The sequence below is a fragment of the Chiloscyllium plagiosum genome, chromosome 23, assembly GCF_004010195.1.
Source record: "Chiloscyllium plagiosum isolate BGI_BamShark_2017 chromosome 23, ASM401019v2, whole genome shotgun sequence".
Classification (NCBI taxonomy): Eukaryota; Metazoa; Chordata; class Chondrichthyes; order Orectolobiformes; family Hemiscylliidae; genus Chiloscyllium; species Chiloscyllium plagiosum.
In genome coordinates, this window is record NC_057732.1 from 40,252,490 (window position 1) to 40,267,284 (window position 14,795).

General features: G+C 38.2%; 2 protein-coding genes across 6 annotated transcripts in view; one reads left to right on the forward strand and one right to left on the reverse strand.

Moving 5' to 3' along the window:
- The window catches only part of mest, a 34,470-nt gene extending 24,556 nt beyond the window's left edge, over window positions 1-9,914 (forward strand). For 3 of the 5 annotated variants that reach the window (XM_043714026.1, XM_043714025.1, XM_043714024.1), the window contains exons 11-12: window positions 5,670-5,733; window positions 7,573-9,914. In XM_043714026.1, the coding sequence (XP_043569961.1) occupies window positions 5,670-5,733; window positions 7,573-7,690 (182 nt within the window). In that variant the 3' untranslated portion in view covers window positions 7,691-9,914. The other 2 variants (XM_043714028.1, XM_043714027.1) reach the window with 2 other exon arrangements.
- A 492-nt stretch (window positions 9,915-10,406) lies between these two features.
- The window catches only part of copg2 (COPI coat complex subunit gamma 2), a 60,002-nt gene continuing 55,613 nt past the window's right edge, over window positions 10,407-14,795 (reverse strand). The window contains exons 22-24 of the mRNA XM_043714021.1: window positions 14,016-14,154; window positions 13,381-13,479; window positions 10,407-10,847 (exon numbers count right to left, since the gene is read on the reverse strand). Coding sequence (XP_043569956.1) covers window positions 10,717-10,847; window positions 13,381-13,479; window positions 14,016-14,154 — 369 coding nt within the window. The 3' untranslated portion in view covers window positions 10,407-10,716. The remainder of the gene's footprint in view (window positions 10,848-13,380; window positions 13,480-14,015; window positions 14,155-14,795) is intronic.

The following is a 14,795-nucleotide window of genomic DNA, read 5'->3' on the forward strand; positions in this document are numbered from 1 at the left end:
CCTCCCCCACTCACCCATTGTACTCTATGCTACTTTCTCCCCACCCCCACTCTCCTCTAGCTTATTTCTCCACGCTTCAGGCTCACTGCCTTTATTCCTGATGAAGGGCTTTTGCCCGAAACGTCGAATTCGAAGCTTCTTGGATGCTGCCTGAACTGCTGTGCTCTTCCAGCACCACTAATCCAGAATCTGGCTTTGAATTACAGACAGCTGTTAATTATTGGGTAACCATGGTAAAAGAGAGAGAAAACGTGAATCCCAGGGTCCTGTCCTGTTTCCCTTTCCTGGGGAATGCCCTGCACCATCGGCCCTGAAGCCCAAACTTCCTACCTTATCTTACTGAGCTGGGACAGAGTGTTCTCGATGACGTTATGCTCACCCCCAAAGTGGTTTCTGTTGGCTTGGACAGTGCTGGATGTCACTGGCCCTGCCCCTGCCCCAGTCATTGTCTTGGCTCTCAAGTCCATTCTCATCAACATGTGTAGGCTCGTGGATGAGAAGATTGTGTGGCTGTGGCTGATTCTCTTGATACTGCCTGCACCTCTTGCTGAACAAACCCCAGAGATCAGGGTTCCCTAGTTATACTGATTTGTCAGTTTCCCTTATCTTTTTGCCAAGTCTAGATTTGATCATTTTTCCTCCTCTTGGGGCTGAATGACCACCTTGAGTATTAGATGAGGTGTGAATGGTTTTCTAATTAAAGTGAATGGGTTTCTGATCGTTTTGAATGTCCATTATTTGTCTTAGATGGGTGTAGGTTAAGGTATTGCTGAAAGTGTGAAAGCCTGTTCAGGGCAAACAGGTTCGCATGTTGTACAGTGGTGTGGAATGTTCAGTATCTCTGCCATGATGTGGAGGTGCTGATGTTGAACTGTGCTGGACAAAGTTAAAAATCACACAACACCAGGTTAGAGTCCAACAGGTTTATTTGGAAGTACAAGCTTTCGGAGCGCTGCTCCTTCATCAGGTAACTAGTGGAATAGGATCAAAGGGCGCAATTTATAGCAAAAGATCTAGTGTCATACACCAGTGCAATATATTGAACAAATCTACATTGCTGTTAAGTCTTTTAGAACCGGCTGCAGGTTTCGATTCATTAATGTGTAAATCCTAGAACTTCTTTCAAGCCACATTCCCGAGATAACTTAAGGTTTTATTAAAGAAGTGACATCTCAGCTCAGACAATGAATTAAACGTGTGACTTGAAAGAAGTTCTGGGATTTACATATTAATGAATTGAAACCTGCAACCCATTCTAAAAGACTTAATAGCAATCTAGGTTTGTTCAATATATTGCACCAGTGTATGACACTATGATCTTTTGCTATAAATTTTGTGTTCTGTGATCCTACTCCACCTGACGAAAGCACTCCAAAAGCTCGTACTTCCAAATAAACCTGTTGGGACTATAACCTGGTGTCATGTGATTTTTAACAGTATCTCTGTATCCGAGCAAATAATTAAAAGTCAAATAGTTTTGTAATTTTGTAGGGTCCAGAATGTTGCGGTTGTTTGCTCTGCAAAGCTGGTGTTCATTGTCCTTTAGCTGAGGCATTTGTGGCAGTCCTCTGTGATATTAACAAGTTAACTTGCTGTGCTGACCTGCAGGAAATTGGATGTCCCGAGGCTAGGGTGGGATGCCTCTGATTTACAGATTGTAAGAAACTGACATTATCATCTCCTATTATTCAGAGCCATTTACAAGGCCGCCATTTCCTTGTCATTCAGAACCATTTACATTGCTGTCATCTCCTATTCAGAAATCAATAAGAACATTATAGTTGGAATTCTGACCACTTTCTGTAGTTAAAAAAATATATAATCACACCAGAACTGGCCATTAAGGGATGATTTGCATTACATTGTTTCTGGAGATGATGTGGTCACTGCATTGTGTCGTGAGTGGCATGTGACTGTGAGGGAGTGACTGGGGGTTTGTCTTGTGAGCATTATTGACTGTGATGTAAAGATATAAAGGAATGACTGTTTCCTTTGTTCAGAGAGCTTCCCTGGACACGCTTCACAAGCAAGGCGAAGTGTTCAGAGTTTCTCCAAAGCTTGTACTGTACTGTGCTTAATAAAATGTTGTTGTTGTTCACAGAATTTCACATATTGCAGTTGCATCATATGTGTAAGAATCTCAGGAAAAAGGAATCTCTTTTAGCTTTACAAGCCAAACTCCTGTTCCAGATAGCTGCCCCTATGCTTGCATATTGTCTAGTTTGTCTCAGCCAGAGAGCTCAGTGACTCTTAATTCAAATGTGAATTTCTCAAACACATGTTCAGAGAGTTTTAGTCCAGGGTATCTGTTGGGGATTTACCTTACAAGCTCACCCTTCATACCTGGCAACATCCTTGTTAATCTTTTCCGAACCCTTTCAAGTTTCACAATATCCTTCCAAGAGGAGGGAGAGCAGAATGCACACAATATTCCAAAAACCTGTACAAATGCAACATGACCTCCCAACTCCACACTCTGACCAATAAAGGAAAACATACTAAATGCCTTCTTCACAATCCTATCTACCTGTGACTCATGATTTGGAGATGCCAGTGTTGGACTGGGGTGTATAAAGTTAAAAATCACACAACACCAGGTTGGAAGCACACTAGCTTTCAGAGCATCGCTCCTTCATCAGATGATAGTGGAGGACTCAATCCTAACACACAGAATTTATAGCAAAAACATAGTGTGATATAACTGAAATTATACATTGAAAAATTGATTGTCTGTTGAGTCTTTCATCTTTTTGAATAATAGTTTCACTTCTTTCATGTGTAAATCACAAAACCTTTATTTTAAAAAGTTGCATTCTCAGGTTAGCTGTTAACAATGGGTGATAGCTAGACAATATGTTGAAGGTGTTAGCCCCCTGTGTTCTCTATGCCATGATGTTTAGATTGATTATAATCTAAAAAGTGAGATAACAGAGTTTTACATGAATTATTGCTTGGCAGAGGCTGATAGCTAATTTCGATACCCATAGGGAGGGCCTCAACCGGGACCTTGGGTTCATGTCACATTACAGGTGACCACCATTGCACTTTATATATACACACACACACACTCACATGCACCCCCTCACAGACTTAAGACACTCTACACTCACTACACACACACATGCACTTTCTCACACTCACAACCCCCAACCCAGGCACACACCCACACACAGACCGACAAAGCACACACATATTTTGTGGGGTGAATTTGTACTTTGTACTTTGCTCAAAAACTGCATGAATTCATTTAAAACTCCGTTATCTCACTTTTTAGATTAGAATCAATCTAAACATCATGGCATAGACAGAAAACACAGGGGGCTAACACCGTCAACAAATGCTGCCTGAATTGCTGTGCTCTTCCAGCACCACTGATCCAGAATCTGGTTTCCAGCATCGGCAGTCATTGTTTTTACACCGTCAACATATTGTCCAGCTATCACCCATTGTTAATAGCTAACCTGAGAATGCAACTTTTTTATAAAAAAAGGTTTTGTGATTTACACATGAAAGAAGTGAAACTATCATGGTATTCAAACAGATGAAAGACTCAACAGTCAATTTTTCAATGTATAATTTCAGTTACATCACACTAAGTTTTTGCTATAAATTCTGTGTATTAGGATTGAGTCCTCCACTATCATCTGATGAAGGAGTGATGCTCTGAAAGCTAGTGTGCTTCCAATTAAACCTGTTGGACTATAACCTGGTGCTGTGTGATTTTTAATTTTGTACCTGAGACTCCACTTTCGAGGAACTATGAACCTGTACCCAAAACTCTTTGTTCAGCAACACTCTCAAGGACCTTACCATTAAATGTACAAGTCCTGCCCTGATTTGCCTTTCCAAAATGCAGCACCTCACATTTATCGAAATTAAACTCCATCTGCCACTCGTTGGCCCATTGGCTCATCTGATCAAGGTCCTGTTGTACTCTGAGGTTTTGGTGTAATCCGCAAATTTACCAACTATATTACAGGTTACCATTCTAACTCAACTTTGTCTGTGCTAATATGCTACCCAACACGAGGTATTTTGGTAAAACTACAAGGCAAGATTTATACAATTAAAAGTTGGGCCTTGGGTAGTGTTGAGGAACAGAGACCTGGGAGTTCAGGTGCATAACTTTTTGAAGTTTGCATTACATATAGATAGGGTGGTTAATGTGTTTAGCACACTTGCTTTCATTGCTCAGACATTTGAATAAAGGAGTTGGGATGTTGGGGATGTGAGGTTGTACAGAACATTGGAAAGGCCTGACCAGGAGTATTCTGTCCAGTTCTGGCCTCCCTGTTATTGGAGAGATTTTATTGAGCAGGAGAGGGTTTAGAAGAGATTTATCAGGATGTTGCTGGGAATGGAGTGTTTCAGTTATAAAGAGAAGCTGGGACTTTTTTCACTGGAGTTTAGGACTTTGAGAAATGACCTTATTGAGGTTTATAAAATAATGAGAGGGTTAGATAAGGTGAATGGCAAGTGTTGTTTTTTTCCCCTCTGGGGGTTTTCAAGCCCATGGGGCATATTTTTAAGATGAGAGGAGAAGGATTTTTTTAAAAATTAGGGCTTTTTTTTCCCCCACAGAGAATGGTTTGTGGAATGAACTTCCTGAGGAAGTGGTTGCTGCAGGTACAGTTATAATATTTAAATGACTTTTAGATAAGTATGTGAAAAAGAAATGTTTGGAGGGATGTGTGCCAAGTGCAAGCAGCTGGCACTAGTTTAGTTTGAATTATGCTTGGCATGGACTGGTTGGACTGAATGGCCTGTTTCCATGCTGTATGGCTGTGACCCTATAACATGTTCAGCTCTTATCTTACTAAGTAACTGAACGTGTGATACCTTATCAAGGAGGTGGGATGTGAGGAATTGTAATTGCAGTAACTGGAAGTCAGTGGATATTGGAGGACATTCTATCCTCTGAAATGGAACAGAGAAGGCGAGGTAAGAATCAGAAGTGGAACAAGTGAAGGAGAAAGAAGACTGGAAGTTGGAAGCAAAACTAATTAATTTTTCCAATTCCAGATGAGAGCAGGAAGCAGCACCAGTGACATCATCAACGTAGCAGAGTTGTGGGAAGTGGCCAAGTGCAACTAAAACAAGGAAAGTTCCACATACCTCACAAAGACACAGACATAGCTGGGACCTATGTGTACCCAAAGCCACACCTTTTGACTTGGAGAAAGTGAGATAAAGGAGAAGTGCTCAAAGTGAGAATGAGCTCAGCCAAGCGAGAGAGGATGGTTGGGGATGGGAACTGTTCAGGTCTCTTTTCAAGGATGAATGGAGAGACTTCAGACCATCCTGGATGTGGAAAGGGGCTGCATGTCAATGGTGAAGCTGGGGCCAGGAAGTTGGAAATTATGAAACTGATCAGGAGAATAACAAATGTAAGTGGGAAGAGACCAAAAGGGGACAAAATTAGAGTTAAGATAAGAAGAAACACATTCAGTGGGACAGGTACAGGCTGCAAAAAATTGGTCTGCTGAGGCAATCCTGATTGATTTTTGGAAAGATGGCAAGTCTTTCCAGAATATAACCAAAGGCATCAGTCTTGACCCAAAGTAATGTGAATACTGTTGTGGTTCCTTGAACTGAATATTAACAAATACTGTTCCATATAGCTGTAATGACTGAATAAAAATATCCCTAATGTGCAACTTTTGTTGCAGTGCATTTAATCTATGGACCATTGGATTGTGTGAACCCTCATCCTGAGTTTCTGGATCTTTATCAGTAAGTGGTGGTAACTTTTATTTTTGTTGTTGTTTGCTGATTTTCTTCAACACTTAAATGATTGGAATGTACTAGAATTGTCTTCATCTGGCTTTGGATCTTTGCTATGTATTGCTATTTAGATCAATTAGGAAAATAGACAAACACACAGAAGATTAAACATTATGTATACTGTTGCAGGAAGGTCAAAGAAATGTGAAGTATGTATTTATGTATGGAATAAGTAGCATTGACTCAATCCAGAGGACTTTGGAAAACATTAGGGAGAACTCAATTGGACCAAAAGGTGTATCTCATTTCAATGTCCAAACAATTCTACAGAGAACCCAATAAAAGGCTAGGAAGTATAATCATAAGAGTGGAATACTAAGTTAAAGAAGTTACACCAAAACCTTAGGTGTACTGGTCTGGTCTAATTACGTTTTGATTAGAATGCATTAAAAGAACTTGCATTATGCCAAATGGCGAAAAGAACAATGAGTTTTAACTATGTATAAATGACAAATCATGAAGAAAAGACTTTACACTGTGGAAGTAGTAGCTAAGGCCTATTTAATTATTAAATTATATGTATACCAAGAAAATAAGAGCAAAGGACATAGAAACACAGGTAGTTGCAACTCTGAAAACTCATTTGTGGTGTTCTCCTGGTGAAATTGCCTGGTGAAATCACACTGTATTGCTCACTCCCATATATTTGATTTTTCAGGCAACTAATTAATTCCTTTTTAAAAGGAGACTCGAAAGGTTACAGTGGTGTTCTCCTGGTGAAATTGCCTGGTGAAATCACACTGTATTGCTCATCCCATATATTTGATTTTTCAGGCAACTAATTAATTCCTTTTTAAAAGGAGTCTCGAAAGGTTACAAGCTTCTAAAATTAGCAAAAAGTACACTTTGAATAGTTTGCATGGGAAGAGCTTTATTTTAATTCAATGTGTAAATAGTTGTTCTGGATGATCACATGGGCAGTTATTCAAAAACATTTCACAAGAACATTGCAAAAGGAGAATTTCACCATACAACCCCTTGAACCTGTTTAGTCATTCAAACCAATTATAGCTGATCCTCTGCACATGTTACTTTTGGTTCAAGGTGGTGGATCGACATCTTTTCAAGCCTTAAATTTATTCAATGATGGAATATCCACAACCCTCTAGGGGAGAGAATTCCAGAAATTCACAAACCTTTTAGTGAAGCAACATCACAATTCTAATTATTCAACTGCTTATCCTGAGACCAAGAGAAAGTGAGAGGGAAGTATTAATAAGAGTGAGAGAAAACAATGCGATGGAAGAAATAAAGACCATGGAGGGACAGACAGAGGTATTGATAGACACTGGAGAGAGTTATAGGGACAGGGACGGCTACGTATGGGGAAAGATTAACAAAGAGCGAGTGACATGTATGGAAGAAATGTAACAGAGAGGGAAAGATTGATATGGGGTGAAATTAAGAGAAAGGGAAAGATATCTGGAGAAACATTGACAGATTAATCCAAGAGGATAACTAAATTGGGAGAATAGTCTGTCAGTTGACCTGTGAGATGAGTCAATGTCTGATTAATAATATTTGATTTCATTTGGATGTGATGCCAGTTAAAGGGTCTGAATTAAGTGCTGATCAACGACAAGAGTTAAAGCCCCAAAATAATTTCAAGTATCACTTTGATACATGAGGAAGAAATTAAATTGAAACCTGCAATTTTGGGTGAAAATTAAAGGTTACTTTGTAGAGGCCATTTAAAAATGCAGAAAGGAACTCTTCTGTGTGGGTAGTAGAAGCTGTAGGCGTAGGAAGTAGAAAGACTGTGCACTCGAGTTGATTGTTTTCTTTCAGGAAGTTGGTACCGAAGTCAACAGTGTCAGTTCTTGATGACCATATCAACCATTACCCCCAACTTGAGGATCCTTTGGGCTTTGAACAAGCCTACATTAACTTCATCAACTCTTTCTGAATTGGCAAATACGGCGTTGGATCCTGACCACTCTGGACTAATTAAATGGTGATCAGCTGCTTCTGCATTTGAGTTGTGGTAACAAATAATGTTTAATTTAGACTGAAATTAAAAAAAAAAGTTACAGTATTGGAAACCTGATATAAAACCCAGAAACCTTGGAAATGCACAGCACACAGCAGCTTCTGAAAGAGTGCATCAATGTTTTGGGTGGCACGTTCAGTCAAGAGGCAATAGTCTCCAAGATGTTAAACCTTTTGGATGTAAGACTATTGGCTGTGCATTTCTAGCTTTGATAATTTATCTTTGTTTTATTTTACTGCATGTTTCACTGCCTTAATGTGAAATAATTCATTGTGGAAATTACTGTGTGTAACACCTATTAGTCAGGCACATCCAACAAACTGTAAATAGCTCCTTTTGAAAATAATTCTTGGGGCAAGAACAGACCAGGGAAATGGATCACTTCCAGTTTCAGGATAATACATTTTTATTAGTCAGTATTTGGAATGAGACACACAAATCCTTATCCACTTATTGAGTTTTTAAATTACCTACCTCTTTGCAATCCATTTCTTCTGCATTCTGTACTAAAACATGAAGGATAATCTGACAGAGGGCTTCAAAGTTATGAAGGAACTTGATATGGCAGACAAAGAGAAAATGTTTCTCTTGAGGGGGAAAGAGAGAAGAGGAATCTAAATCTATAAGTTCGTCACTAATAAATCCAATTGGGAATTCAGAGAAATTTGTTTATCCAGGAATTTTAAAATAAGGAACTTGCTACCCTATAGAGCAGTTCAGAGGAATAGCATATTGTCTTCAAGGAAAAGTTAAACAGATGAAGTAGAATGGGAACTTACTAATTTGGAACAAAAATATTGGTATAGACCAAATGGGTAAAATGGGAATGTTTTGAATTAATATTGGTCCTTTGTAAAACCCATTCAATTATATCATTGTTCAGCACGATTAATTTGGTTACCTCAACACTTAAACTTGCCAGGGCCTGCAGGATGTGTGAAATAGTGAAGTTAGCACACAGCTTTATGGAACAGGAGTGCAGAATGGGCATTTAGGTGCATTAATTAGCAATTTCATTTGTTTCATATACTCAGTGTGTGAAGCTCTGAAAACCAACTTGTATAATTTTCCAAGTTTTACCTACTTTCCATCAATTACAGTTTGTTAATTTATGAAGTAAATTCGTGAGCCATGTATTCTATATGGGGCTGAAATGTTTTAAATTATGACAGGTTGAATAGACTAGGCTTGCATTTTTTTTCAGTGAGAGATTTAGGTAATTTATTTGAGTTGTTTAATTTCCTCTGCAGAGTTGAGAACAAGGACTGTATCCTTAAACTTAACAGCTAGGTCATTTAGGTATGGTGCCAGGAAACAATTCTGTATATAAAAGGTGGGGGACATCTGTTAAAGCTGTAATTTTTTTTTGTTAGGCGAGAGCTCTGGAACCAAGGGAAGTACTTAGTTATGATACAGAATGATCTAATTGAATGGTGGAACAAGCTAAATGGTCCATTCCCTATTCCAATATATAATTCAACACTTTTCAGACCCATTCATCATTGAAATCTCTGGTTTGAATTATAATTTTGCTAGTAACAAATTTGATTTGTCAGTTGAACATATCTCCACAGTTCTCCTGTAGCCCACAACAATCCAATCTTTCATGCACAAAATAATTCCCTTGACGAACTGTTGGTACACACTAGTTTAATCATTGTTTCTTGACAGATATGAAGAATAATTCAGATTAAAAGGAGGTAGTGAATTCTCTAAATGCAATACTGATTAGTCAGCTTCTGAACTGGAAACATAGCGCTTTATCACAACCATTAATCTAACAATTCAGGTGGGATCCTTTCTTTCAAATGTTACATTGCACATTCATAAAATATTCTGTAGAATGGACTAGCTCTTATTTGATGAGTCCGTTAATGATTGTTAATCAAAATACTTTTTTAGCAGATTTTTTTGAAATGGCACTCATGGTTAGTTAAAACCATAAAAATTCTACAAAATCAAAGTTCAAGACTTACTTTCAGTTCCCAAATGCAGGGAACAATTAGTACTTTGCACATTCTTCCAAAAATCTCATCTAAAGCACGCTATTTGTTTCCTCTCTAATCATTTATCAAAATTCACTCAGCTATGTGCGTCTCTGAACCCCTCTGTCTTGCTTCTTCCAAGCTGTAAATGTATCAACAACACACATTTCCCTATTTAGTTTTCATTCATGAAAGACTCCTTACATTGTGCAAATCGCTCTCCATTTTTCTCAGACACAAGCAATATGAACTAAATTACATTCTCTTCCGTTTTCGTTACTTGCAATAGTATCCTGCACTATGAATCTTGGCTCTTCATTCAAGTTAAATGAGAGGGTAAGCTTTACAGTAAAATCAGGTCAGAATTTGTTGGAAGATTTTATTGCTTGTTGCTAGTTAAATTTTCCCTGTCCGGTTGCTGTATTGTAGTTGCATTTCACTTCCCATTCTGTTCAAGGTTATACAGTGTAGATAATTTGCTACACATTATAAAAAAAAACACTGTGCTTGGATGGAGCTGCTACTGAGCGCATCTACATTGCAAAAATATTGAAGTTGAACAAAAGATTCTTCTGATGAATGTTTTATCTAACCCATAAATGAAAATGGTTTGGCAAAACTTTTGTACATTTCATACAAAATGCATATACAAAGATAATAGTTAATCTTTATTTTAGTAAATAAAGGTAGTTTCACAAACAATGCATGTATTTTTCATTACGTAGACAGTTCTGTTACATGGCTTAACAGATGACAAAGTGTAAACGTTTGTTGTCTAAACATGAAGGAATGTTCAGGTATTAATCTGAGCATCAATTCGCAATGAAGCAACAACACACTTAGTTGCATCCTAGATGAACCAAGAAAGATGTATGTTCCAGATTAATTTTTTTTAAACCAAAAGTATATAACTTCGTAAAGATGGGTAACTAAAAAGTTAAGTAAACCAATGTGAGTTTAACCAACAGAAACCAGGATCACATCTACAGCCATCTCTGCCTCACTTCTGACTGTCACTTGCATTGTAACCCCATCGGCCATAGCTAGTCTGGCACGTACAAGGACATCATAGCCGCCTCTGAAAACACCTGAAATAAGATGGACACAAAGATGATGGTTTAAAAATATTACATAACAACACAGTCAGGTTAGTTTAGGCTTTACCTTGCATGAAAACCTATCACAGGATCAGTGGAGGAAAAACTAGAATAAAATAAACTCTAAAGAACAGGATAGATCTGGCTAAAAGTCAGTCTTTCTTGTGAAACTATTTTTGCTTGAACTGATGAGGATGTATTATTATGCTGCAATATAAACTGTAGCAGTGCAGTAGAAGCAGATGCAGGGTATGTTATTTAATAAAAGCACAAACTGATGGATCTGCATTTTACAGTGCAGGATCATTCTAGTTGCAGGTTAGATAATTGGAAATCAGGTAAGATAGACAAAGTTTCTGTGGCTTCCTTCCTTTTACATTGACAAAGAAAATGTGCAAATCAGGCTCACTTTGTACATATTCAAAACAATTGCATCTGCTCAATTGATCCCGATTGAACAGGTTAGCCTCCACAGATAATAAACTGTAGTACAATGAGAAAAATCCATGCATAGTAAGGACAAAAATAATCCAAAACACTTTAATCTTTCTGAAGAAAAGTTGATTGTTAAATGAGGAGGGGGATATCTGCATTAGTAGACTATATGAAGAAGTGATGTCTCAAAGATAACTGATGTTTCTATAATTTTAGAAAAATAATTCTCTATCATGTACAGTCTGTGACTCATGAGTACAGCCTTCGCAATATGTCTAATCATCAGAGTATCACTGAACCTTTAAAACAAGAAATGAAGTACCATCCAGATAGGGGGAAGTGAGGTAGAATATCTGTAATTAAATTAAGCCAAACTTGAGTTTCAAAACATTATAAAAGAAAGATTGGAGCTGGACAAGCATCTTACAAATCCCACTTACAAAGTTTTGTGCTGCAGGTTCAAGTTTCACTCCAGGAGTTAATGGCCAAGGAAGATGCATTCATCACAGAACCAGAGAGCTATACAATATGGAAACTGATCCTTCGGTCCAACTCGTCCATGCTGACCAGATATCCTAAATTAATGTTGTAATCATACCAGCCTCCTCCATTTCCTCTGGCAGCTCATTCCATACATATTCCACCCTCTGCGAAAAAAAGTTGCCCCTTAGGTCCCTTTTAAATCTTTTCTCTCTCACCTTAAACCAATTCCCTCTAGTTTTGGACTCTGCTACCCTGGTTACTTACCCTATCCATGCCCCTCATGATTTTATAAATCTTCAATAAGGTCACCCCTCAGCTTCTGACACTCTAGGGAAAACAGCCTGAGCCTCACTAGCTCAAACCCTCCAACCCTGGCAACATCCTTAAATCTCTTCAAAACTCTTTCAAGTTTCACAACATGCTTTCTATAGCAGGGAGACCAGAACTGTTTGTAGTATTCCAAAAGTGGCCTAACCAATGTTCTGTATAGCCACAATATAACCTCACAACTCCTATACTCAATGCACTGACCAACAAAGGCAAGCATACCAAATGCCAACTTCACTATCCTATCTGTCTATCTGTGACTCCACTTGCAAGGAACTATGAACCTGCACTCCAAGGTCTTTTATTCAGCAACACTTCCCAGTACCTTAGCATTAACTGTATTAGTCCTACTCTGATATGCCTTCCCAAAATGCAGTATGTCATATTTATCTAAATTAAATTCCACCTGCCACTGCTCGACCCACTAGCCCATCTGTTGTACTCGGAGGTATCCTTGGCTGTTCACTACACCACCAATTTTGGTATCGTCTGTAAACTCACTAACCATACCTCCTATGCTCATATAATATGGGGAAATAGACTGAGGATAAACTTGTGAATCATTCCAAAAAAATTGCCAGTGGCTCTCTAAGCCCCAAACAGTAGCTTTTTAATTTCCTTCCTAAACCTCTATGGTTACCTCTCTTCCTAAAAGGTCCTCCATTAAATGTAAATATTTGTTCAGCTTTTAGTTAATCCTGCCAATGGTTCTTTCCCTGGTTTACTGTCCAGTTTTGACTGACTGTTAGCTTCACATTATTCCAGAAGAAAGCAGCCTGCTTCATTGGTACTGCAGATAAACATCACCACTTGCAAGTTTCCCTTCAAGCAACTCATTAGCTGGACTTGAAAACATATTGTTGTTCCTTCACTGTTAGTGGGTCAAAGTAATGGAACTCCTCTAACAGGTATATCCAAATGTACTGTAGTGATTTAAGATGACTGTTCACGACCACCTTTTCAAGATAAATATCACATGGACAATAAATGCTGGCCAGCCAAAGACACATGATCCCATGAATCACTTCTTTAAAACTAAATTGAGATGTCCTCTACAATCACACGACTATATGAATGCAACATATTGTTTAAATTCAGTTACCAAGCCAAAGTTTGTAGCTGAAATCCAGTTCTACTCTGGCTACATTCCCAAGGACACGAGGAAGGCAGTTCAGCCAATCAACTCACTTTTGTAATACATGCTTGCATAATCTTTTGACAATAGTCATTACTGTGTCATAAGGGCTCTCCTCTTCGTATAGGCATTGAAGGAACTTACCTGCCAGGTAGAGTGTGTGAGCATTTTTATTCTCTGGGACCTTGTCTGATCTCTCACAAGGCTGCATTCCAAGGAAACTAATTATATTATTCACAGCCTCTGCAGAAAAAGAAACAAATATGTATTATTTTGACAAGGTATTATGAAAGGAGGTACTGAGAAGTGAAAATCAAACTAAATTGTTAGAGGAATGACCTCCACTTTATTTGATTAAATTTTTGACTGGAACCTTGGATTAGCTGTTAAATATGAATGCTGTGTGCCATTTGGTGAACACTGCACTTCAAATACACTGAATATCTTCCATGGAGGTATTTCTGAGCGTCAGAAGAAGATCACATTTCTCCTTGATGCTGCTATACTTCCAGCAAACTCCCCTGGGAGGTTGTAGGTGTCTGTAGCATATTGACCAACACCAGAATTATCTATGTCCTATAATCTATTTACTTGGTCACAGCTCCTTTTTTAACTTGTATATGAAATTCTATGTGAGAAAAAACAGCAAGTTTCTACTTTCACTGGAACACTGAAGATGCTGTGTTAGAATCACACAACATGAAGCAGATTAGTTAGGCTTTTTTTGTTTAGGGTTTTGGAGGCAGAGGGTGTGGATGTGGGAGGCAAATCTCCCTTACCATTCAATGTCTTCACAGAAGAGAGTGCAAATGTTTCCTCTTTCTGAAATTTGTCTCCTATTTTATCCCAAGCAGCTGTAAAGTTAGGCTTTAGGACCTTCTGCATATGATCAGAAACAGTAACCTCCAGGTCTTCTAACTATAGGACAGAGAAAATGAATAAAGAGATCTCATGTTAGTACACAGCAGCATTTCTGACTGCTATATGGATCTTGATAAGATTTTTATTTTAAACTTACTCCAGCTATGACACCCTAAGCATAAGTGATGGCAACAAGAAGAGTGAGGTAGAGAAAATAGTGCCTATTAAAGAAAATATCTAATTACAAAGCAAAAGTTTTGCTAAAGAGAAAAAGTACATTGTTATTTTGGGCTGTCTTAGAGTTATATTTAGCTGGAATTAAAACGTTTATGCTTTAACATTATAGCCCTAAGTTTAGATGCAAAATATCACAAGGATTGTGGTTCACGAAGCATCTTTGCTCCACCTGACTTCACAGAATTTTTAAAATGTTATCATATCTCTTGATGGCAGCTACATCTTGGGCATCAACAACTGCTGGAAGAACTTTGAATGAAGGTCCAACACCAGGTCTGGGAACCAGCATCTCAGAGGGGCTACTAGTATCCTTGATATCTCTCTACTTCCACTCAAGCAGCTTCATACTTAAGGCAAATTCCTGTTCTTTGCTCTGCCAAATGTAATATACCTACCCCTCTAAATTCAGTAATTATGTCAAAATGATTTGATAAATCAATAATATTTTATCTGAAAAATAA